This window comes from Calypte anna, chromosome 1 (genome assembly GCF_003957555.1).
Source record: "Calypte anna isolate BGI_N300 chromosome 1, bCalAnn1_v1.p, whole genome shotgun sequence".
Taxonomy (NCBI): Eukaryota; Metazoa; Chordata; class Aves; order Apodiformes; family Trochilidae; genus Calypte; species Calypte anna.
In genome coordinates, this window is record NC_044244.1 from 195,883,781 (window position 1) to 195,910,262 (window position 26,482).

The following is a 26,482-nucleotide window of genomic DNA, read 5'->3' on the forward strand; positions in this document are numbered from 1 at the left end:
GTGCCACTGCTCATAAAATTTTCCTTCTTAATTCATGTCTCTCTTCAAAAGATATTAGGTAAGTGGCATTTTCTGGTTTTCACCAACTTTTAAAAAGCCAGAAAAAGGAGAAGGACCAGGTCATGACTTCTCATGGAACTGAACATTGCTTCATTAAGATGGTTTTTTACTTGCTGTCACAAAGAAAGAAGGAAAGCTATTTCTGAAGTTCTGAAGAGCTCTGTGTTAACTTCTCTCACACCAAATTTGATCAAGATTTTGCAATATTCCACTTCTGCTAAAAAGCATGCCCACCAGGAGCATTTTATTCCATACAGCATGTTAGGAAAGCTGAAGAGCAGCAGCAGAAGACCACTATTCCTGCAGTTACCACAGGAATAAAAAAAAAAAAACAACAAACCACTTCTCTTATGCTTCATGGACTGTTTCAGCTTGCTATGACCCATGCTGCTCCAGATTTTGGCAAAAGTCAGGCTTGTAAAATGACTCTTCTGATGACTGATTATCCTCAGTTTCCATTTAGCTTAGCACCACACAAGTAAAATTCCTGGGAACAGATTTGTCTGAAAGTTTGATTTCACAGATCTAAATCCCTGAGGAACCTCTTAAGAAAAAAAAAAAAATATTCAGATCCCTAATTTCCATCTCCATTGCTACTTCCCAGGAAGACACCACCCCACAACTCCAACCCACATGGTTTTTAGGTCAAGAGAGATGACACTTGTTCTATTGTTCATCCATTTCAGTGCTGCTTATTCAAGTATAGAGGCACTCAAGGGGTCTGATTACACTTCATATTTATTTATCCTGGCCTTAGGCCACCTGGGTTTTCATGTCCAAAGCCAAGGGGATGCCTGCCTTGTCTTGGCTGCTTCTAGAATACTGGAAGCCAAGTCTTCCAGGTGGAAATCTTTCCTAGTTAGAAACATCTAGCTTAGCCATCACAGAGCAGCCTCACTTATCACTAGCAAAGGGAAGTTTTAGAAGAACTTACTGACTTAAAAGCACAACCCAGACCAAGAGGAATCCTATTTCCTGTTTTACTCCTGAGGTGGTGTAGTTCCACATCTGCTGGAAGGGGGTGATGGCAGCAAGAGTAGCAACTTTAAAGACTGAAAGGCTGCAATCTGCTGAGATACTCACAGGAAAAAGTAGAACAAGGCACTGTAAGAGCACCAGGCTGGAAGTGACAGCCTTTTCCTGCCACATATTGCCACCTCCTCAAAATGTGGCACTGTTTCTACTGCAGGAACATCTGTATCTACAACATTTGGAAAGGCTTTGGTCATGGCTAGGAGTTGGAATTCTTCTCTGAGGGAAGAAAAGCATAGCAAAGGAAAAAGCTAGGAACAAAAGACTTAAACAAAAGACTGTTGGGACAGATTTTAAAACTTAAAAAATAAAATCTTTCATACTTCCCCTTAGCATCTCCCAGCATCCTGAAAGGAAGAGGGTAGCAAAAAGAACAACTCACTATTTTTATGCAGTCAAAACTGCAGAGGCCAGAGACTGAATCCTATTGTACAGCTCCCTTGGGTTCATTTCCTTCCTGGAGATGAGGGTGGAAGTCAAGGACCTTCAAAAAGTGAAATTCAAAACACAGCTTTGTGTGGTTCCCCTCTGGGTTTGTGATCAGCTGCTGTACAACCCTTCAGAATCAGAGATAGCACATTTTCTTCCTGCTTTCCCTTCCTCTCACCCCAACAAATGTCTCTAACCCCAAAGTCTGACTGAGCTACAGGCTGGCAAGATGGAACACTCAGGCATTGTTCTGACTTGCCTTGTGTCTCTCCTTACCTGTTAACAGGTCACTGTGTCCCAAGACACCTTAGCACAAAACAGCTTCAACCCATGAAGACCTCACTCACTCCCTCCCTCACTCCCCACTCAGCTTATGGAAAACAGCTTCAAGTTTTACATAATTTCCATGTGTTAAAAATAGCTGCCCAAAGGCAGTTACTAGATTTGGCATGTGCAATTCAAATGACTCTTCAGTCTCAGAGAAAGGACCCTGAGCTACTGATAAAGTTTTTCAGCACTACAACTGACTGGGTCCCTTTGTTTCTTTCTTGTTTTCAGAGATCACCCTGTGGAAGTTGTTTGTTCACTGAGTGCTGACAAACATGGAATAATTTAAACATAAAAGCAATGCCTTTGTTTAAAAGCCTCTTTCTTAAGACAAGAAGAGCTGAACAAAAGTTGATTTTATATTGTGTCTCCATGTTTGAGTCTTGGTCATTTAAAAGAATGGATTTTCTCCACATCTGAAAATTTCAGATTGCAGACAAACACTGCCTGAATTTGTATTTTTAAATAATCTCTCTTTGCTGCCAAGACATGCACTCTTTTTTTAAATGAACATGTTGTATTGCAAATGCTGTCACTTAAAGCATTCCCAGCCTAGAGAGAGACATCCCCAACCAAGATGTCTTCTTGATATCTCAAGAAGAGGGGCATACTTAAGGTATTTAAATACTTAAGGTATTTAAATCAAATTCTAGGAACTTCTGTTTCTACTTTTCATGTATCAACATGCCCAGTGTCAAACAGTGAAATCCAAGTTTCTTTGAAGCCCTAACCTAGAAAGCAGTAATTAGTTGCTAGTTAAGAAGCTGAGCTCTGATCCTCCTCAGAGCAGTGTGTCACTGGCAATCTTGGGCCACTTAAACTCTCTGAACTTGGCCCATCATGGCTGTGGTGTGAAACACAGGAAAATTATTTAAAGTGTTATGACCTGGTGTGAAAATTCATGTTTACCTGTCATAGGCACTTGAACCAAATGTATTTGCTTCTCACCAGAATGGGGAGAACCTGGGATGCTTAATGAAGGCACAGCCTGTGCTATCTGTGGAGTTTCTCTGGTTTTCAAGATTTAATCCACCAGGTCAGATAAACACGTGGCAGTAGCAGAGGAAGCACTTTAACACCTAGAAGTACTATTTAAATCAACTTCAGCCAGGTTAGATATTAGATATCTATCACAATATTACAGTGATTGCCTGGAGCTGGTCTTTTCCTTCTCTCCAGCACTCAGACTCTTCCAGTATCAGAATCTGTTGCTGCTGAAAAAAAAGCAAAAAACCAAAACCAACCAAAGAAAACCTAAAACAAACCAAAAAAAATCTCCAAACACAGTATTTTAAACAAAACTACAACTAAAATGCATTCAATTTGCCTTGACTGGCTGACCAAAACCCCATAAACTTGCCATCCTTGCTGCTGAAGAAATGGTTAAACCCTGGAGAAAGAGGCTTTGACTGGAGAGATAAAAATATAGGAAGCCAAACTTCAAAGGGGAAGTTTTCACTAATTCTTAAGAGCACTATTTGTCTCCAGGCACAATTTGGGAGGACTTCAGGCCCTCACAGACTTGGAGGAACAAAAGCCAATGGCTCTCAATGTCACAATACCACAAGAAGCTGTTTTGGAATACAAGATATTACTGACTGTATTTAGGAACTTAAGTTTTAAAATACAGGATTTTAAGCCCCTTCTTTGCTGACTGCCAGCATATTCCATCTTCCTAACACCATTTAATACTGAAAGGCCTCTTTTTCAAAGTTTAAGGAAAAGAAAGGATACAAAACTAAGAATACTAAATATAAATCTATTCCCATTAGTGCTGCAAACGTGCTGAGGGCTTGATTATAGAGACATGTCCAGAACATGACCTCAGATGTATTTGGCCCATCCTGAGTGTTATGTGAAAGGTGAAATGTGTTACTGTATAACCTATTACTACCAGCTACATAATACTTAGAAAGCCTTTAAGTGACCTTTCTCCAGGAAATCTGACAATATGGCCAAGGGACAAAAAAACTCCAAAATTTTACCTTTCCAGTTGGGGTGTTTAATTTTTTGCTAGTTAGCCTTTTTTTTTTTTTTTTTTTTTTTTAAATTAAGTGGCTGGAAACACATTCGTCATTTCCATATGGCATGAATAACTTCTTAGCACCACTCTGTTTGCCTGAGGATCTTGTCCCTGCCCCAAAACAAGAAGGCTCAGGAACTAAAGAGGTGCCGAGCACTTCCTTGTGTAAAGCTAAGCTGTCTGGGTACTTAAACTTTTCCTCCTCCTTAATCAACTTGTAAATCCATGTAATTAAGCATCTGAGCACACAGGCACTATTTTAATCCAAGACTTGAAAAATTTTCTACTGTTCACACACTCTGATATTCCCAATTCATTTTTTTTTCCATCATCAATTAGAGCCAAGTCCATGCTTTTCATTAAAGCTTCAGAAAATTTTACTCTTCACTTCTTTTGAGGAAAAAAAATAATAATTTCTTCCCCAAAAAGCTGTTCTGATAGCAGAAACCAACCAAGTAAGTTCTCATTTTGCAGTGTTTTTTCAAGAGTTAAGCTTGAACCTTCTCTCTGAATTGATTTTCACACTGTCCAGATGACCACAGTGGCTGTGTCACACCTGGAAGCACAATACCATCAGAATAACTCTGATGCAGACACCACCATCACCAGGACTTCCTTCCATTTCTAAGAAGTTTAAACAAAGCCAATACAAACCATTCTTCATATCCACATGACTCCTGAAAACATTAAGAAACCACATGTGCAGCTCATGAATTTTTATTGCAAATATGGTATCAGGAGGAAGCCTTCAAAATGTGGGATTTATGTGACCAGGTGCAAGCCTTGACAGTGGAGACACCTCCCTTATTCTCTTTACAGCCAATGGACAGAAGCAGGCAAACACCAATTCATTTCCTCCCAAAGTATGTGTCCTGTCAAAGGAATCACACATTAAATTACACCCATCTCTCTTTTTCTGGTTGTAAGAGGAACTTGCTCCCACAAAAATGATTTTCAGAAAGAATTCGTGGACTAGTTACTCCAGCTCAGGCTCCTGGAGGAGGTGGAAAACCAGACTGCTTGGCAAGAGAAAAAAAGTACCTGAAAAAAAGAGGCTAGAGATGATTTTAAAAGAAATAAATGCTATCAGCAGCTTTTTGAGCAAGATATCAAAGGTAAGAAGCATCAGAGTAAGTGTTGCTGTAAACAAGGAGAGTTAACATGAGAGGAAAGGACTCAGGGTTACACAGAGGACTCTGAAGTTCTTGAACTTTCCCAGTTAAGAAGGAAAAAAGTAGCACCTAGGTATTAATTAACAAATTAAAACTTTTAACTCTTTCTGGAATTAGACAAAGCAACACAGTCCTTGATAGGACATGTAGAATCTACTGAAATATCCCAGAAATCACAAAGTGTTCAGGCTTGGAAGGGATCTCAAGAGATCATGAAGTCCAAACCAGAGCAGGGAATACAAACAGCAGCAGGGCTGGTGCTGAGGATTGGAAAAATTGTTCCTTTGAACAAGGACAAAGCAAAAAAGAAAGAAGGAAGTCTTAGAGGTAAACAGGAGCTACACCCAACAGCATGCCCAGGAACTCTCAGAGATGGTTCCTGGACTCTCATCTTCCCAAAGAGTGAGCAAAGCACATGGCTCCAGTAATCAGGTTTCAAACCAGTACCAGCTGAGATCTTCACTTCTTGTCAGCTTTAGAGTCAGACATTTTGGGGAGCAGGACCACAGTTCAGGTTAGAGAAGACAGAGAGAGACCTTGGAGTTTGGATTGCCAGGAAGCTGAAGAGGAGCCAGAAGTGTGCCCAGGTGGCCAAGAAGGCCAATGGCATCCTGGGCTGGATCAGGAACAGTGTGGCCAGCAGGTCCAGGGAAGGGATTCTGCCCCTGTGCTCAGCTCTGGTGAGGCCACAGCTTGAGTCCTGTGTCCAGTTCTGGGCCCCTCAGCTCAGGAAGGAGATTAAGGTGCTGGAGCAGGTCCAAAGGAGGCAAGTGGGCTGGTGAAGGGATCCAGCAGAGATGCTGTGAGGAGAGGCTGAGGGAGCTGGGGGTGTTGAGGCTGGAGAAGAGGAGGCTCAGGGGAGAGCTCATCACTCTCTCCAACTCCCTGAAAGGAGGTTGGAGCCAGGGGGGGGTTGGTCTCTTTTCCCAGGCAACTCTCAGCAAGACAAGAGGCCATGGTCTCAAGTTGTGCCAGGGGAGGTTTAGGTTGGAGATGAGAAAGAATTTCTTTCTGGAGAGGGTGATCAGGCATTGGAATGGGCTGCCCAGGGAAGGGGTGGATTCTCCGTGTCTGGAACTATTTCCAAAGAGCCTGGATGTGGCACTGAGTGCCATGGGCTGGGAACCACGGGGGGAGTGGATCAAGGGTTGGACTTGATGATCTCTGAGGTCCCTTCCAACCCAGCCAATTCTATGATTCTATAATTCTAAGAGTTAAGAGCTCCAGTCAGTCAAATTCATGACTGGCTGGTGTAACAGTGAGTGTTTTTTCTGGAGGGTGCTTCATACTACCAAGAGATGGAAAAGAAATGGAGACAAATGCATGAAAGAAGCACTCAGGATGACCAAGACACACTTTCTTCTGTTTAACAAAGACTTAATGTTCAGTAGTGTAAGAGTTCTCTTCTAATGGACGACACCAGAATGAAACCAGAGTTCATTACAGGCCCCCTGATTGCTTTTGAGTAGAGGGACAGAATACAGCCATTTTGAAATCAGCCTTTAGTCTGAATATACTTTACAGAATGAAGAAATAATGCATCAAAATTTTAAGAGCTCTTATAAAACAAAGACTCCTGAATAAGCAACTGAGAGTTAATTTTTCCTACCACTCTCCTCACTACAGGAAAGAGCTGATGGTTCACACAGGCAACACTGACACCTACTGTTAACATTATCAAATGGATTCAACTTTTACAACTGATAGAAAAACCACATGCATTTTTCCAAAGATTTCTGAAAACACATCAAACATTTCCTTTTCTCCTCTGTAGCACATCTATTGCCATTTCTGCAGTAATGAAGTTAACAATCTGGCTTGTAAAATGTCTCCTAAATACAAATTCCTCAAACCCAACTTACAGACACTGTTTAAAAACACAATAACATTTCCCCTCAGCTAACATTCTTGAACTGTTATAATTAAAGGAGATCTGGAAAAGGTTTTCTTGTTTATCTTCATACTAGCATTCTGTGGTTTTCACCACCAGAGACACCTAAGTAACCACTCAGAAATGCACAGGTTTTGGAGTCACTGGGTCCTGACTGTGCAGTGCCTCTTTTCTGCACCACAATGGAGAATTATGCAGAAGGTAAATTCAATTCTGTGATTAAACTTTTAAAAAAAAACAAACAAAAACAAACACAAAAACCACCCACAAACACAATTAGGTATTTGTTCCAACCAGAGAATCATTCTACCAGTTTAAATTTGGGCAAGTTTCTTTTATTCCTCGATTGTTCTTATTGAAATTAATTTTATTTCTGCTGAGGAGAACAGAGAAGGGGCTTAGCAGAGAGCTTATGATTCCAACATTCCCAAGGCAAGTCTGTGGGCTCATTCCAGAGCCAGCTCTAGTTCAGAATGCTCAGATGTCCACATGGCAGAAGCCTAGAGACCAAGGAACATGCAACAAAGTCCATCATCCTTATCCAGAGATAAATCAGCACTTCCCAGATATCTCCTTTGTGCATTCCAGTCCTGAAGATTTTTTTTTTATATTTTTTTTCTACAAATGCTAAAGAAGTTACAAGAGCTACACATAATATTCTCCAAACACTTACCTAAGCAAAGAGAAAACATCATAAGAGTTACGAACACAGTTCTGATCCACCTGGAGAAGACTGTTCTTCAGGGTACCTGAGTGATCCTAAAGGTAAAGAAAAAACATTAATTTAAGAATAAAAAAATTTCCATTTGACTACAAGCATGCACTTCTGGTAGAAGAAAAAAAATGGGCTTGCATTTAATGTATTTTAAATCTGTCTTCATACAATTTGATGCTTGGTAGGTAGAAATAGTCTTAAGGCAGCAATAACACCAAGTTCAAGTCTGGCCCACAAAAGCCCGTGGCTCTAAAGATGCTAAGAGATCAATTTATCTGTGTTTTAGGCATGCAGTGTGTTTTCTTGAACCTTCTAATCCATCACTGCATAAACTTCATGCACAGAAACACTGAGGGATGCAATTTACAGTAAGTCTTCAGGTCTCTGTGCCTAGTCAGTAACGTGCTGGGGTTGTAAGAGAACATAAAATAAAGCTCTGTTCTTTATCTGTGCTCTAATACATTTGGAAGATCAAAGGGATCTTAGTTCTGAATGCTGTGAACAAGTTTCTGGAAGCTAAAAACCAAAACAAAACAAGCAAACAAAAAAAACCAAAACCAAACACCAAAAACCCCAAACAAACCAAAAAAATCCAAGCAAAAACCAAACCCAAACATATGAGCCCAAAGTGTTCACTGCACAAGAGACATCAAAACAACAAAACTCACAGCAATTCTTCATGCTGCAAAGCTTTCCATACCAGCCCTAGTCACACAAATACCCAGAATTGCCACAACCCCAGAACTTTCTCCACATGATAAAGCAAATTCTACGTAGCTCAGACCACCTGGCAGCACTGTCAGAAACTTGATGGATTAGAGGGAAAAAAGGCATTTCTTTTAGTGGATGAATAGCCCCAGTATACTTGATCAGTTAATTTTCCAACAGTGACACAGGTGTGCTCTGATTACCACAATCCCTTCCTACAGATTTCTCTCCTGACTCAACAGGCTGTGTCCATACAGAAGATGTTAAAATGCAGATTATATGGCAACATCTCCTGTCACAATTGTCTTCATAGAATCATAGAATTGGCTGGGTTGGAAGGGACCTCAGAGATCATCAAGTCCAACCATTCATCCACTACTGCTGCAGTTCCCAGCCCATGGCACTCAGTGCCACATCCAGGCTCTTTGGAAATAGCTCCAGACACGGAGAATCCACCCCTTCCCTGGGCAGCCCATTCCAATGCCTGATCACCCTCTCCACAAAGAAATTCTTTCTCATCTCCAACCTAAACCTCCCCTGGCACAACTTGAGACCATGGCCTCTTGTCTTGCTGAGAGTTGCCTGGGAAAAGAGACCAACCCCCCCCTGGCTCCAACCTCCTTTCAGGGAGTTGCAGAGAGTGATGAGCTCTCCCCTGAGCCTCCTCTTCTCCAGCCTCAACACCCCCAGCTCCCTCAGCCTCTCCTCACAGCATCTCTGCTGGATCCCTTCACCAGCCCACTTGCCTCCTTTGAACCTGCTCCAGCACCTCAAGCTCCTTCCTGAGATGAGGAGCCCAGAACTGGACACAGGACTCAAGCTGTGGCCTCCCCAGAGCTGAGCACAGGGGCAGAATCCCTTCCCTGGACCTGCTGGCCACGCTCTTCCTCAGCCAGCCAAGGATGCCATTGGCCTTCTTGGCCACCTGGGCACACTGCTGCCTCCTCTTCAGCTTCCTGTCAATTCAAACTCCAAGGCCCCTCTGTCTGTCTTAGTCACAGGCCTCCCATTCTTCCAAAAATAAGGTTCCACCTTAAGTAAATGTGAGAGCTCCACAATACATCATGCATCACATTGGAGCAGAGGCACTGTAGCAGCATCTGTCTCAGCTCCTCATTTCCATTCTCAAGATGTTTAAAGTTTGTCCTTTGAAAGGGGACTCTATGTCTCTGCCACAACATTTATTAGATACAGGAACATGGATCTGTAAACACACAAACAGGTTTTGCTTGTGCCAAGTGGCCAGGATCTAGCTCCTAAAAACAAATATATAATAAATAAATAGATGCTATTTAGGGAAAGGCTCTACCTGCAGTGATGGACACCACAAACTGGAGAGAGAGAAATGCAGCTTCCCAAAGGTCTCTTTCCTGCTTGATGGTTGAAAAAGTATCTGCTATTCAGTATCCCTAAGAATATAACTTATTCTCTGTTCCTTTGTACAGACCTTCCCGACCAAAGCCAAAGGTTTTGAGTTAAGAAGTTGTACAGACTAGTTCTGGCTTCATGTCTTTAAGGAGACAACAGAAATCATTAACTAAAAGCTATAATTGCTTTCCTAAATTCAAGGAGGAACTTTTCCCTTTCTTAAAAGTTATTACAGTAAGAGGAAGGGTAAGTGATGCCAGTCAGCAGCAACAATAAAATGGTTGAAAGAAAATTTGAAAGAAACAGAGAAAACTAGAGATGGAAAAATCTGGTTCTGGGAGGGTTGGTAAAGCACCAAAAACTGATTTGTTGAACCGGAGTAAAAAGTGGTTTTACACACATATGCTCCCAGTTCCAGATGAAATCAGGTTCAGTAAACTGCTAAAAGGTTGGGAATACTTCAAGTCCAGGTTGACCCTCTGAAGTTCACACCTGTCTTATTCAAACATTGGCCTAAGAAACACAAATAGACTTTCATTGTATGGTTAGTAGAGAGGATGAAACTAAGAGAGGAACTGGAGTCCTGTGTCCAGTTCTGGAGTCCCCAGCATCAGAAGGACACAGAGCTCCTGGAAGGTGTCCAGAGGAGGCACTGAAATGCTCAGAGGGCTGAGCACCTCCCTGGGAAGCCAGGCTGAGGGATTGGGGTTGTTCAGCCTGAAGAAGAGGAGGTTCCCAGGGGAGTTCAGAGCAACCTTCCAATATCTGAAGGGGCTCCAAGAAAGCTGGGGGAGGGCTTTGGACACGGGGGGGTAGGGAGAGGAGAAGGGAAATGGGTTAAAACTTGGGAGAGAAAGGGGAGATTGAGGTTGGAGATGGGGAAGAAATTCTGGAATTTGAGGGTGGGGAGACAGTGGAACAGGTTTCCCAAAGAAGTTGTGGCTGCCCCACCCCTGGAAATGTTGAAGGCCCAGGTTGGATGGGGCTTGGAGCAACCTGGGCTGTGGGAGGGGTCCCTGCCCGTGGCAGAGGGTTTGGAACTGGATGAGCTTGAGTCCCTTCCAATCCAAACCATTCTGTGATTCTGTGAACAAGCACTTCAGTAGTCCCATGCCAGAAAAGAAATGGGAAAATCAATTAGACATGGTTGTGAGGAAAGAAGAATCTTGCTGAAATCTTTTAGGAAATGGCTGCATAATTTACTACAAAATAATAATTAAAACCACTTGAACAAAACCAGAAGCTGGAGGTATAATTACTTCAGAGTTAAATGTAGGGAAGAACAAGGTAGCTACAGCAGCAGCACAGATTTGTATTTACACTGAGAAGAAAAGCTGTAAACACTCAAAGAGAAGTTCCATGAGTACTGTCAAACACCTACAACAACACAGAAACACCCTTCAGGGCTCAGAAGGCATGAACAAATGCTTTTGAAACCTTATTTCCCAATTTCTTGTTTTCTTTTTTTTTGCCATGAGCAAGTATCCATTGCAGCAAGAAAACTGCAAGATGAGTAAGAACATTACACAAAGAAAATACTCATTTTTAGTTGCATATCAGCAATAGCCAAGTTTGTTGTTGCTGGACAGAAGAGATGGAAGAAAGGTAAAAGTCCCAATACTTCTACATTGTCAAGGATACAGAATGTAAAGGCTTTCTGGCATCTGTAGAATAAAAAGTGAAGAGTCAGTTATGAGATTAAGAAAGAGGCCCTGAATATGATTCTTTGTCTGGTTTATCTAGAACTTTTCCACTGATGCTGCTGCATGATTTGCCTGCTTTGCTCATTTCTACAACAGGAACTTCCTACAAAGCAGATATTTTTCAGCTGCATTTTGAAGGTTAAAGTGATCTTGAAAGTTCCCACACAGCAGCAGAAGTACATTAACTAGTGAAGCTGTGAAGCTTCTAGTGTTGAGATATTAAACACTTTAAACCATATTCCTATATGGACATGTTGATCTTGCTGTTTGATTATCAAGGAGATATTCATTTGAATAATACATCTAAACAGGTTTCATCAATAAAAACAGTGCTGACAGTGCTTCATACCTTACTGCAGTTTCACAGACTCATACAATGTCAGGTTAGAATTTTATCAGCCAATTGTATCCTGGGCTGCATCAAGGGAAAAGTGGGCAGCAGGACAAGGGAGGGGATTCTCCCCCTCTACTCCACTCTGGTGAGACCCCACCTGGAGTTCTGAGTCCAGTTCTGGAGCCCCTATTACAGGAAAGATATGGAAGTGCTGGAATGTGTCCAAAGAAGGGCCACAAGGATGCTCAGAGGGCTGGAGCAGCTCTGGAGTGAGGACACTGAGAGAGTTGTTCAGTCTGGAGAGAAGAGTCCAAGGAAACCTTATTGTGGTTTTACAGTATCTTAAAGGGGGCTACAGGAAAGCTGGGAAGGGACTTGTGAGGATGTCAGGGAGGGATGTCAGGACATGGGGGAATGGATTCAAACTGGAGGAGGGGAGATTGAGATTGGAAGTTAGGAAGAAGTTCTTCACCATGAGGGTGGTGAGAGCCTGGCACAGGTTGTCCAGAGAGGTGGTGGAAGCCCCATCCATCCCTGGAAGTTTTTAAGGTCAGGCTGCATGGGGCTCTGAGCAACCTGATCTGGTGGGAGGTGTCCCTGCCCATGGCAGGGGGGTTGGAACTGGATGATCTCAAAGGTCCCTTCCAACCCTGACAATTCCATGATTTTAGAAGAGACTTCAAGGATCATCTGCTGCAACCCTTCTAATATTGTTTATATGAGATGTCTCTGCACACTGTCAAGCTGACACTTCAAACTTTGCAAAGTGGAGGAATCCACCACTTCCCCTGGGAGACCATTCCACTGTCTGTCTGTCCTCGTGGTGAAAAATCTTCCTCCTGTGTTCAAACAATCTCCCCAGGAGCAACCTTTGCCCATTGCCCCTTCTCTTGTCCATGGGACTCCCCTTAAATTGGGAACCTCCATCTTCTTTGTACCTCCACCTTTAAGTTCTTGAACAGGTACTTATAGCAGTTTATTCTGCTACAACTGCTTCCAGGCTCCCACCTCCCTTATTACAATTGTGTTCACAGGATAGAAACTGGGAATTTGGATTATGTTCCAGATGGATCAAGCAATGCTCTGAAGTACAGCTGCACAGACTATCAAAACTCTGAGTTCATGGAGCATCACCATAGCATTCTAGTTATCTTCTAACAATTTTCTTGTTCTAGCTCATAAATGGTCTCAATTAATGGCCAAAGACATTTATTGCATCAGTAAAATCATAGAATCATAGAATTGGCTGGGTTGGAAGGGACCTCAGAGATCATCAAGTCCAACCCTTGAGCCACTACTGCTGCAGTTCCCAGCCCATGGCACTCAGTGCCACATTCAGGCTCTTTATAAATATCTCCAGACACGGAGAATCCACCCCTTCCCTGGGCAGCCCATTCCAATGCCTGATCACCCTCTCCAGAAAGAAATTCTTTCCAATCTCCAACCTAAACCTCCCCTGGCACAACTTGAGACCATGGCCTCTTGTCTTGCTGAGAGTGCCTGGGAAAAGAGACCAACCCCCCCCTGGCTCCAACCTCCTTTCAGGGAGTTGCAGAGAGTGATGAGGTCTCCCCTGAGCCTCCTCTTCTCCAGCCTTAACACCCCCAGCTCCCTCAGCCTCTCCTCACAGCATCTCTGCTGGATCCCTTCACCAGCCCACTTGCCTCCTTTGGACCTGCTCCAGCACCTCAAGCTCCTTCCTGAGGGGCTGAGGGGCCCAGAACTGAACACAGGACTCAAGCTGTGGCCTCCCCAGAGCTGAGCACAGGCGCAGATCCCTTCCCTGGACCTGCTGGCCACGCTGCTCCTGAGCCAGCCCAGGATGCCATTGGCCTTCTTGGCCACCTGGGCACACTGCTGCCTCCTCTTCAGCTTCCTGGCAATCCAGACTCCCAGGTCCCTTTCAGCCTGGCTGCTCTCCAACCACTTTGTGCCCAGCCTGTAGCGCTGCATGGGGTAATGCACTATATTGTAAGACTACAAAAATCTACTTTGGTAATTTAACGTAGTCAAAAGGATTATTAAAGTAACAGGGAGATTTTTGAGCAATGGGAAGGTTTAAAAATCAAATAAAAGGAGTACCATGCCTTAACTTTGTCCATACCAAGATGGGCAAAACCAGGACACTTTGAACATTAACTGAAGTGTTTTTGTGCACAAGGTTTTCATTAGGCTTGCAAAATGGTATTTGTACACATCTATTTTCATAATGAGGTTTCATTTGTGCCAGTGCAAAGAAACTGGAACTGCTCTTCAATCCATGTATTATCCCCAAAATTGAGGGGTATGACTGAAATATCTTGGAGTGCTGAGGACATGCTGAGACAAGGAAAAAAACACCCCAAAAGATCAGAAAATACTGACACAACCAAGGAGAGATGGTCATATACTGCAGATTGCAGTCTCCACAGTATCAGAGCCACACACCTGACACCAAAAATCCCTTCCTACAAAAGGCTTCAGGTGGTTCTTCATAAATAATATTTAAGGTAATGATCAAAGTGGGGCTGTATATTTAGGATACCCATCATTGACAGGAAAATTATAAAGCAAGAGCAACTAAGAGCTGAAATATCCCTTAGGTGCACACAGGTTCTGAAGGTTACAGGAGGAGTTTGCTTGTGTCAACCAGATGGCACAGAAGAGCAGAGAAGACTCCTAAATACAGAAATTATGCACCACACAAGGAGGTTTAGGTCAAGGAACTGACCAAGAAAGAAATCAGAAGCTACCAAGCAGGGTGGCAAAATTAATTTCTAGTACCTGCAGCCAGAAAGAACCAAATAAATGCTAGAAATGGACAAAGAGGATTATTTTTGCTCTACAGAGTTTATGATTGTATTTGCAATTTATCTACAGAGCACGTACAAGAACCAAAGAGAGATGCACTAGAACCAAAGAGAGATGCACTTTTCCAGCTAGGAAGCAGGTCCTGATAAGAATCAAATCAGGAAAGAGGACAGTGATACCACCACTGAATTGAGGCCCAGGTTATTAATACTGAAGCCATGAAAAACTACAGTGCTGTCCTGCTTCAGGAAAAGAGAGTGAACAGCACCAGGAAACAAAGTCTGAGCTCTGTACCAAACAATTCACAGTTTCAAGGATCAAACACCAAACACAGTTTGGACCTAGAAGATCTTTGAGGTCCCTTCCAGTCCTGAAAATTCTATGACTCTATGTTCTATATTTGAATAAAACTCAAGGTTTATTTTTATTAACCAGGCTTTTTTTGGACTTAATATGCTTCAAGTCTTCCCAGAACAGCTCAGATGTCTACACACCAGGGGTGAGATTAACAGTTCTTATCTGTCATGTCAAAAAAGTATTTCTTCTGAAAAATAAACATTTTAATGTTCTGTGGCAATTTAAGCTTAATAGTTTTATTTCAGCTTGTCACCAGTACTAACAAGCCAGAACAAATAGAAGATATCCTTACCTTCTGTTCAAATGAAGCTCCATAATAACCATCATTGAGACCAAAAATAATCTCATTTGGGTTTCTTGCATGTATCTGTAAGAAGAGAACAAATCATTTAACAGACAGCTTACTGTGACTCCACACTGCAAGCAAGGTACAAATTGCTGTCTGATGGTTAAATGCAGTTTTTCAGCACCTATAATTCTGGATGCTCATGAAAACTCAAGAGAAAAGTGCAGTTAGCTATAGAAAACATTTGCTTCACAGATTTAGGCTGACCCAGGCCACTATGTTCAGAGATTCTACCTTGAAATTGGGAACACTGGCCAGAGAATCCTTCCTATTGCTGCATTTCCAGCTGACAAAAACTACTAACAGACAAAAACAACTAAGAGAAAACTAATTAGAGGGGTAACTCTGAAAGATAATCAGCTTTCACATGACATTACCTAAAATAATACTAAAAAATTAGGCTTTTGTGGTCACAGCAGACACAAAATCAGTATTCAGTACTGTTGCCAATATCCTCCTACTGATGTAAGGAACATTATTTCAAATAAAAGCTTTCAGGAGACCATATCATTTCAGGAGCCATTTCTCCTGTTCAGTAAAAAAAAAAAAACAAATGGGAAGAGAGGTAAAATATGAAGGGTACTGGGTTTGACTCTGATGAGAGTTAATTCTCTCCACAGCAGGCTGTATGGTGCTGTGTTTTAGCTGTGTGACTAAAACAGAGTTAGTAACACACCAGTGCTGCTGATCAGTGAATCTCACAGAATCAAGGACCCCTCTGGTTCTCACTCTGCCCCCACAGACCCCAAGAAAAAAGGTTGGGAGGGGACAGAGCTGGGACAGAGCTGACCTGGGATGACCAAAGGGATGTTCATACCATGTAACATCAGTGAAAAACAGGGGGTCAGCCTTTGCAAGGTGGCTGGGCATGGGAGTTGGTGAGTGATTTATTTTATTCCTTCTCCCTTTTCCTCTCTCCAGCTCTTCTTTAAAATTCTGATATTATTTTCTTTGCCATTTGTAAATAGCCTTTATCTTAATCCAGGAGTTCTTCCTCACTCCTGCTCCTCTGACTTATCTTCCAGCCCAGCAGTGATAGGGTGGGAGTTGTACCATGTGAAGCAGTCATTCCCTACAAAACGTTCTCCCCAGGTTTTGAAACATCCTAATTTAAGAAAAAAAAAATTCTTTTTAAATGGAAAACTAAATTATGACCTTAAGAGATTCTATCAACTAATCAATCAAGAAGTGCACATTGGAATCTGGACAACCTACATGATTCAAAAGGCACTGCATTTTTTTGCTTTTAGTAGTTATATAACAGGATTTCCTTTTGATCAATAAACTCCACAATACAGAAGAAAACACCTCACTTTTCACCTCTTTCAAAAGGTTACTAGTCTTACTAGTAAGAGAAAAAACAGAATTTAAACAGATCTTATGCAGTAAGATCTTTGATGGGATATCATTAGCATGAGAATGGATTAAAACTGTAAAACACACAAACTTTATGATCTGTGTTCTTTTAACTATATGATCAACCATACTGCAGTTTCAAGGCTTTGGAATTAAATGATACAGCATTTGGTGCTTTTAAGATGCTCAAGTCAACAATATAAAAAAGTAAAAAAAAAAATAGTTAACTTAAAACATTCAACTAGTCAAGATTTAAAACTCTAAAGAAAGGCACCATGAATCCCTGCATGCTTTAAAATATGCCCTAAAAATGAATTTATTTCCTTTCTTAGCTTTTGATATATTTGCTCATCCAAATGTTTTGTTGCCTTAAGGAAAAGGTTAAGAAAAAACAGGTTTTGCATTACCTGCTGGCCCAAGTACTTTAACCCATCTAGATTGACTTTCCACTCAATCAAAAGCTGAAAGTGCTCCTTCTTGCCACCCCAGATCCTCACAACAAAACAGGAGACAGAGGTATCGAGACGATCAGGCATTATTCCAAAGTCCAGACTCCTCCAAGTTGGATTCTGTAGGTATCCAAAGAGGGATAAAAAAACAATCTGTAAGCAGTCCTGAAAATCACAGTTCAGAAAGCAGCAAAGTTCATGTTAAAACCTAAAAAAAACCTTAGGACTCAGAACATCAGCCATTTGAAGGTTTACAAAGAGCTGAAGCCAAGAGACTCTGCTGCTTCCTGATTTTATTTTCTAGAGAGAATTCCTGGGTTAAAAGCTACATGTTATAAACAACTTGAGAAACTCAGTGTGGGCTCCACTTCCTTCCATTTCAAGGAGTTGAAGAATTTCCTTCAGAATTACTAATTCAGTTTAGCTAAATCAGGAACTTTAAAAGTGGATGCAACATTCCTTTCCAAGTTATAATTGAGCTCTGAAAACCAGGGTAGAGCTTACATGGCAGAAGTTAAATTAAAAACACTTATCTATTGCTCACTAATTACATCTGCATAATTTATTGACAGGTTAGTTCACATTCTTCTCCTCCCTGACTGATGTTGATGGCAGTCCTCAAAGGTCACCAAGGGCTCTTCTTCAGTCCAAGACTCAGAAGCAGCAGATTTTAAGCTAAATGGCAAAATATCTACTCCACAAGAACTCAGATTTCCAAAGATGAGGCTTTCCAAGGACTTGCACTCACCTCTGATAACATTTCAATTCAAGATTTAAGGAAACTGCTGTAATTGGCTCAGGCTGCAACCAAAACCAAGTTGATCCAACACTACCAGTGTCATGAGCCAGGTGCCAACTTTTGGACCTTCACAGGACTTAAAGCACAAGGTGACCAAATGTAGACATGGGAAAATGCTTCCTCTAAGTCTCCTCTGTATGGAACATAGAAATTGTAGCTCCTCCAAACAAAAAAAAGCAAAAGGTAGGAACTACCATGCCATGAAACAAGCTTTGCCTTCTGGTCTTAAAGCAGCTTGGAACAGGCCAAGCATCCCTGAACTGGTATTAGGCAGCTTTGAATAAGATGCCTCTGGAAAGAAGGGAGGGACAAAGTTACCCAGTAAGTATTAAAGAAGGAAAGTATTAAGCAAATTTTCCTAAGGAGAAGGGATATTTGGAAGCTATTAAGGAATAAGAATAATAGGATATTAAAATACCTTTAGATGACATATTTAATGCTAAGACATTTTACTAAGCTTTTTTTGTCATTGCATCCTTATTTCCATTAGTTAGCTATTAGTTACTTCTTTTCCTGATTTAGAATAGCCAGAAGTCAACATCCCAAAGTTTCAAGGAATTTGTATTTTGGATAAGTTAACAGCCTGGAGTATGTAGACAGCTTTTCCTCCATTCAGGACATTTTTTCAAAGGATTTACAGCCCAGTGTGCTACAAATGGTGTAGTTCCACCTTGTTAAAATGCAGAGGTGAACAAGTCTCTTCAGTTTTCAAACTGCCTTACCCAACACTTCCAGTATCTAGAAAGAGACCAACCCCTTCTCAGTTGTATCAAACTGTTCAGTTCTGATTCCTTGACTGATGTGAACTGGAAAATTCATAATCTTTAAGATGGTTTCAACCTTCAGTTTCTTAAAGTGTTTAGCTCTTCAAAAGTTATACATTTATATATGCAGGTAGATGTTCTTTCTGTGCAAGTATACAACAAAAAGATGCTCAAAGAATTCAGTGGTATAAATCCTGCAACAGTCTGACTCTTCCTTTATTTGGGGTGTTGCAAGCAGGGCCCCTGCTTTTACACAGAGGTGAAGAAGCAAGAGCCTCCAATGAACCCCTACACACAGCAAAGTAACATGCAACTGTTCCTCAAACAAGCAATTCACAGATACTTAAATAAAAGCAGCTATGTCTTTTGATAACACCAGCAAGAAAGGGAATAAACAAGAAAAAAACCCACTCTGAACTTTAAACAAACCTGAGTTATGATGCCTACAATTCTCAGACACTGCAAAAAGTTAAACCAGTAAAATTCCAGCTAACATTACTCTGTTTATTTGGTGTTCTCAGTATTTTATAATTGTTATGCATCATCAAGTTTAAACTGAGCACTCATCAGTTTCCACATGAAAATGCCCACCCCTTGGAGTGTTCAGTCCTATATGCAGCAATACCAACAAACCATTGCTCCAAAGCTGTTAAAATGAACTTGCACTTTTACTACTCAATAACTTGCTATTCCAACTCTTGTGAAAAGAACCTAAAAAGAAGGTGATGCTCCTAACAGAACTGAAGAGTGGAATTACATTTCTTATGGTATTCAGCAGAAAAATCAAAATACTGCAGAATCAATACAATTAACAAGAAAGTTTTTCCATATTGAAAAAAAAAAACCCCACAACTTACCAGTGAATTCTTGATCACCTCACTCTTATAGAATTCTAGAGAAAAATAAGGAAAAAATACACATAGATTAAACACTGATACAAATATTAGTATTTAAAAGAGAAAAAACTAAGTAACTCATGAAAGACAAATTCTAGTGGGTCTAGTTTACCAGTAACAGATTAATGAGAAAGACTTTAAAATGCCATCACAATTTTGATTAAATGCATCATTCACACTTAATTATTAGAAGTCATTATTTAAATTTAAGATATCCTTATGCCTAAGATGACTCTCAAGATGTACTGAGGCTTTATTTTCTAGGGAAAGCACATGCCCCAGTACTCTATAATATTTGGATGACACTTGCAAAGTGACTACTTTGTTATACAACATCTTCCTGGAGGAATTCAGCACAGATAAACTAATTGCACTGCTTTCCTGAAGAGCAAGGGGGACCTGTTCCAGATGCTTGGAAAGTGAACTGCCAAATTCCCTCATCCAGGTGCCAAGAACCCTGTACTTAAATGGAAATAAGGAACTGCTGACACACAGACCTTGGCTTTCCCAGCCAAAGTAAGAGCTTGAAGTCTTTAGGTAGACAGCTCTGGAGGCTGGAATACAGATTTTGTACAATATTCCTCAGTCCACTGGATTCCAAGGATAAAGCTCTGATAGAGCACAGAACAATCCCATACAACAAACACTGCAGCAACACTGATCAGTTATCAGCTGCCACAAAAAAACTGAGCTGTCTCCATGAGCTTATGTATTTCTATCCTAAAACAACTGCCTTGGAAAAAAACAAGGTTCAACCACACTAGCTGAAAATAAATATTAGGAGAAGAGCAGAATTCATTTGCCAAGCTCTGTTGATCACATCAAAAAGAGCATTAAAACATAGTTTTAATAATGTCTCTCTACAATGAATAACTCTACACTGCAGTACAGAGCAAAGCAATAAAGCTAAATGGGATCTAACTATCAAAAGCAAAACAGATGCCTGGATGCTTCATGTCATTGGCTGAAGATCCTATTTTTGGAAAACTTTGGTAATAGTAAGTGTTGGTTTATGCTCTGTAAAATAACTGGTATGCACTCCTCCCTCACACAAAGTAGCTCCAAAAGATTGGGAGTTTTCTCTGCTCTTGGAAGTTCCCAAATTTCTTAAATTAGCAACGGGGGTAGAGAACAGCAACAGCCAAAACAGATTGATTTGAGACTCTACCACATCTGTCATCTGTTTTGCTTCCTGGCCTGCTGATACTGAAAGCTCTTAGGAAGTTCAGGAAATTAAAGAACTCTTTCCCACTTTTATTAAACGTGATGCAAGTAACAGCAGCAGGTTGTCAAGGCAAAGAGAGGACAGAGAATTTGTGACAGAAGAATTCACAGATAAAATAACAAAAAAAACCAGAGCAAGCCTGGTTTACCTTTGTATATCTTGGTGTTATCACACAAGTGAAGAGTGAAGTAGGTGTCCAAGAGGCGATAACCATTCTTGTTGATAATGTTCCTGGCAGCGATGTTCCGAAGGTGACGAAGCCGGCGCTAAAAAATAAGGGAAAAAACCCTCAATAGGTAAAGAATTTTCTTCAGATTGCAATCAAACCATTTATTTTTTATTATTATTACAGCATTTTCGTGATTCCCAAAGCACCACTGTCAAAAACATCCCACCAAACACTCAGTTTTCTTGGGCTGAACGATAGTGTGAACGTGAATCAAAACTGGCTGGACAAGCAACCTATGAGCTCAGATAAAGCAACACAGATAAAATACAAACCAAATTATTCTGCTGGTGTCCTAAAAGCAATTTTTGTCTCTAAGTCACTCCAGAACTTTCAAACAAATATGTGACACTATTAACATGGAACAGCAGCAGTCCCACCTTGGTGTTCTGCATCATCCTGCTGGAAACGCTTCCTGACCAAAGCTATTTTCAACAAGACCTGGTGGACAAAGAGTTCCAACATAAACCATCACCTAATCCAGGGCCCTGGCTGAAAAAAAGCCTCCTGAATTCACAGTGATCCTGGAGACTCTGGTAACAACCTTAAAGAAAATAAATCAGACTGACATATCCAAATTTTCAGGGAAAATCAGGGACACAGCCAAATTTGTGATGTCTGTCATCTACCTTCTGCTTAGATACCAGAGTGTAACAGAGTCCTTTTCTCTTGGATTGAGTGCATGTCACTAAAAAACATGTCACTAAAATCTTTCATGAAAGTGATTTCATCCAATTCCAACTTTATTGGAACTTTTCTACAATACCATATCTAAAAGGACAATTATCAGATTGAATCAACCCCTTCCTCCCCCTCTGCCCATCAAGTGCCAAATAGTAACTTTGACAGCTGTAGCTAAAATCCTCAGCTTCAAAGCATATTATGCCCCACACCTCTGAAAAATATTTAACATCACCAGCTTATTGTTAAATTTCAGTAGCTAACAAATCACATTTGTAGAACTGGGCAGCTGCTCTTAAATCACTGCCTCCCCATGGTTCTTATCTTAGCTTTGAAAACCCCATGATTACCTAAAACAAACTACCAGGAACTTGCAGTCAGCAAACCACCACTTCAAATCCCACCAGTTCTCACCAAATCCTTCAGTATCACATTCCCCCAGTCCATTTCCCAACCTACCAATGTCTCACCCATCTACCATGGGGGTCTTGACAAATAGCTCCCCATCCATTCTGGATCACCACAAACCACCTACAAGCCTCAAACAGCTGGTTAATGCCTCCTTTCACCACAGATTTTACAGCATACTTCTTTTTTTTCCCAGAAGCTTGTTAATTTAGAAGTCTGGATCCACCTTAAAAAAAAACACTCCCAACGTTGAACAAAAGCAGATTGAAAATGTTTTTGAAACTAAAAGCCATCTTTTCTGTTTGCAGTTTGTCCTAAGAGGCTTTTAACAAGAGTTGAAAGGCCATTATCTGTTTTGGAATCACAGGATGACACTTGATATCACTTCAGTGATTTAGTAGTTTTCCTTCCTGGCAATACAAGAGGAATATTACATTTCTTTTCATGTGAAAGACTCAAAACCAGCAGTGGGTCCTGCAAAGTCTATTTCTGAGTTAGACTGAAAACAGAGCCTGAGATGGGATGCCCTGGTATCCCCTCATATCTACCATAAGCATGCAATACAAAATTAAAATACAAAATTAAATACATTTCTAAGCTGCTTTAAGTGTAGAATTGCACAGCCTTATTTCATTAGAAATTGATATCAAAACTGTCAACAGAAAGATTAAGTCTGGCTTTAAAATAAAAAACAATATGGACCTTGCATGTTGTTTCAAATCTAAGCTTAAAGTTGGGTATCATAGATGACCATCTTTAGGAACAACTTAAAACACTCCTTCAAAATTAAAATAAAATTGCTTTGAACATACACTGCACTCCCAGTAAAAATGATTTAAGGGATTTAAGTGCCATCTCTCTCCCTTAATTAACTCCAGTAGCCATCTAAGTGCTAATTCAGGTAAGCACCTATACAAGGATACATTCCTCCCTTCAGCTCCCTCCCTCCTCCCTTCACCTTTAGTTTTCCTCTAAATTCCTTACAATTCCAGAGCAGAGCACCTATCAAAGAAGGCAACTTTCTCCAGGTCTTTTTAGGGTTACAAACCAATTGCACAACTGGTTCAAGGAGTGTGTTACAACGAAGCAGCCCTCAAGCAAAGCCAAACAAGTTTCTTGTCTTTCACTACATGCAAGGAGGTTTGGATAAAGTATCATAACCTACAGCTGCATCTCTAGGCAGGAGTGGAGTCCTTATCTCCAGGGTTTGTGGCTTCTCTGCCCCTTCCAAAGTCTGGAAATTACCCCCAAAAAAGCCTCACTTCTCTCAAACCAGTTGGAAGGGGAACATTAAATTAAATTAAACAGGGAAGTGCTTGAAAGAGTCCAGCGCAGAGCTACTAAGATGATTAAGGGAGTGGAACATCTCCCTTATGAGGAAAGGCTGAGGGAGCTGGGTCTCTTTAGTTTGGAGAAAAGGAGACTGAGGGGTGACCTCATCAATGTTTTCAAATATGTAAGGGGTGAGTGTCAGGGAGATGGAGTTAGGCTCTTCTCAGTGGTGACCAGTGATAGGACAAGGGGTAATGGGTGTAAATTGGAGCACAGGAGGTTCAAGTTGAATATCCGGAAAAATTTTTTTCCTGTAAGGGTGACAGAGCCCTGGAACAGGCTGCCCAGGGGGGTCGTGGAGTCTCCTTCACTGGAGACATTCAAAACCCGCCTGGACACGTTCCTATGCGAAGTGCTCTAGGTGGCCCTGCTCTGGCAGGGGGGGTTGGACTAGATGATCTTTCGAGGTCCCTTCCGACCCCAAGGATTCTATGATTCTATGATTAAATCTGGGAGACCACAGCACAGCTCAGGACTCAACACGCAACAGCTAATGAATGTCTATTTAAATGACAACCTCTTCCTCCCTCCTGTCCCATTATTTGTCCCTTTAGCTTTGCTGACAGGGAACAAGTTTTCCAATTAGATTCCAATTTCTTGTTCACATTCTTCAGCACGAGGTCAGGATGACAGAAGGACTTGGAACCTGAAAATAAACTTTCCAGTTCCCCCACTACGTTGTCTTTCATATTATTTCACATTATTCAGATTTCCTCAGAACCCCACAGAGGTAGCATTAGAGTTAATTAACCTCTCCTGACCAAAGATAATTAGCTTTAACCACGAGACCATCAGCTATAAAGACATATCCAAACCAATTCAAACAGGCTCTAAAACTCTTCATCAAGGGCTTGCTGCTGTTTCACCACAAGCTAGGATTTTGAGGGAAATTCCAGATCTCTACAAAGTGTTATCTCCTATGTGTTTTAGATCATTTTTGAGATGTCAGAATATCCAAACCACAAAACCCACTGTGTGGGAGTTCAGCAGCACCAAATGGCCCCACTGCCAACCCCTGCTGCATGGGGTTTATCTATACCACCCCACATCAGCACTCAGGCAGCTGCTCAGAGAATCACACTGAGGAACCAGTCTGGATTAAAAAAAAAAAAAATCAACCAACTCTCTCTTGCTGGGTTAGTTTCACTGGGTCAGTTCCTCCATCTAGTCCACACAGGTGGCTGTACAAAGCAGGTGTGCTGCTAAAAGATGGGGAGTGTGCAGCAACAAGGAGGCAAAACCCCTTAAATGAAACCAGCAGCTTCAGTATGTGTGGAGCTAGATACAGCCTGGTACTTCCACAAGCAAAAGGAGAAGTGTTTCCCCATGATGTAACAGTGAATTCCAACCTGCAAAAGAATTCTTTCTGGAAAAAGGACCCATTACACTTTATACTGAATACAGTAGCTACAAATAATCATAGAATTTTCAGGGTTGGAAGAGACCTTTAAGATCATCTAGTTCCAATCCTGACTTCTTTCAATTCCCTTTTTGATGAAGTGAGCAACAGGAGTCACTTCTCCTTTTAAAGAAGCATCAGGGAATCTCCATCCGAAGGAGGGATTTCCCACAGATCAGATGCTGCCCAACCAGAAGAGTCCAATTCCAAGAAAGCCCAATTTAAAACTCAAAATACAAGTGCTAAAAAATATAAGTGCTTTGGCAGCCTCATGAGTCACATAACTTAAAACAAGCCAGCTGTGTTTGCAAGCTGATGGTGCAGGGTCTGCTTTCATGGAAAAATAAAAGATAGAAAGGACAGATAATTCTCACTGCTATCTCCTTAAACACCTAAAAATCTATCAGCAACACAGTCCTGAAGATTTCAGCCACTGCACCAGGCATCTTAGTAAGATATCCTACTGAAAAATGAAGTTATTTTGCAGCAGAGTGCTGATTTAGGGAAGCTCTGACAAGCAGAACTGATACCATTAAAAAGGGCATTTAACTTTTCCCCTGAATTTAGAGCACGCAGCCTGAATGATGTTGTATCTGGATCACTGCTTAGCAGAGTAGTAGAGCAGGTTTAACAGCTCTTTTTCAGGCCGTTTGGGACACACAAGTTATTTTGATTACCACAATTGTTCCAGTCCTTGAGTGCAAGAAGTCAGTGGAGCAGTGAAATTACATGGCAGGCCTTGTTATCATTTGATTTAATTGCCAGTCTAAAGTGTAATTGAGTAAAAGCAACTGCTCCACAGCAACTCTGCTCTGACCTACATGAAAGAAATTAGTGCTTCCTTCCACCTTGAAAATAAATTACTGCAAACGACAAAAGATGCACTAATTTTCCCTCAGAAGAACACCCAAGCAGTAGCTTGTGTTTTGTAATCGTTGCTGGAGATAAAGATTTCACAAGTTATAAGCATACAGAGATCACAAAGATCTACAGAGCAGGAAAAACAGATGAAGTGTTTCACCTCTCCAGCCTGCAGAGCCACAAAAGTGGCTTCCTAGAATTTAACAGCAGCATCTTGACAGAGCTGCTGTAGAGTGAAGCAAGATCAGCCCTGGTCAGCACTCATCTTCTCCCAAAAGTCAGAGTTCTTTTCTTAAATAAAAGTACTTGGTTTTCATCATCCTGAAGAACTATTATCAGTAGTTTAATGCATCTAAGTTTTCCTATCCAGTGACTTTCTAGGAAACTCTCCAAATTTAGAACAGGTCATAAAGCAGTCAGGCTGCTAGAAAATTAAATATTTTTATGAACATCATTGCTAACACTTTTTTCAGCAGATGATCCCAGAACTCTTCAGTCAACCAACTCTGAGGTTTAAAGGATTGAAACTGCCCAGTCCCTTCATGCTTTAGTTCATAGAATCATAGAATTGGCTGGGTTGGAAGGGACCCCAGAGATCATCAAGTCCAACCCTTGATCCACTACTGCTGCAGTTCCCAGCCCATGGCACTCAGTGCCACATCCAGGCTCTTTGGAAATAGCTCCAGACACGGAGAATCCACCCCTTCCCTGGGCAGCCCATTCCAATGCCTGATCACCCTCTCCACAAAGAAATTCTTTCCAATCTCCAACCTAAACCTCCCCTGGCACAACTTGAGACCATGGCCTCTTGTCTTGCTGAGAGTTGCCTGG

The 26,482-nt window shown here is 41.3% G+C and overlaps 1 protein-coding gene across 2 annotated transcripts in view; it reads right to left on the reverse strand.

The window, feature by feature from the left end:
- The window catches only part of UVRAG (UV radiation resistance associated), a 113,561-nt gene that overhangs the window by 72,440 nt on the left and 14,639 nt on the right, over window positions 1-26,482 (reverse strand). For both annotated transcript variants that reach the window (XM_008495187.2, XM_030460918.1), the window contains exons 2-6: window positions 20,893-21,010; window positions 19,481-19,515; window positions 17,019-17,180; window positions 15,202-15,276; window positions 7,608-7,693 (exon numbers count right to left, since the gene is read on the reverse strand). In XM_008495187.2, coding sequence (XP_008493409.2) covers window positions 7,608-7,693; window positions 15,202-15,276; window positions 17,019-17,180; window positions 19,481-19,515; window positions 20,893-21,010 — 476 coding nt within the window. The remainder of the gene's footprint in view (window positions 1-7,607; window positions 7,694-15,201; window positions 15,277-17,018; window positions 17,181-19,480; window positions 19,516-20,892; window positions 21,011-26,482) is intronic.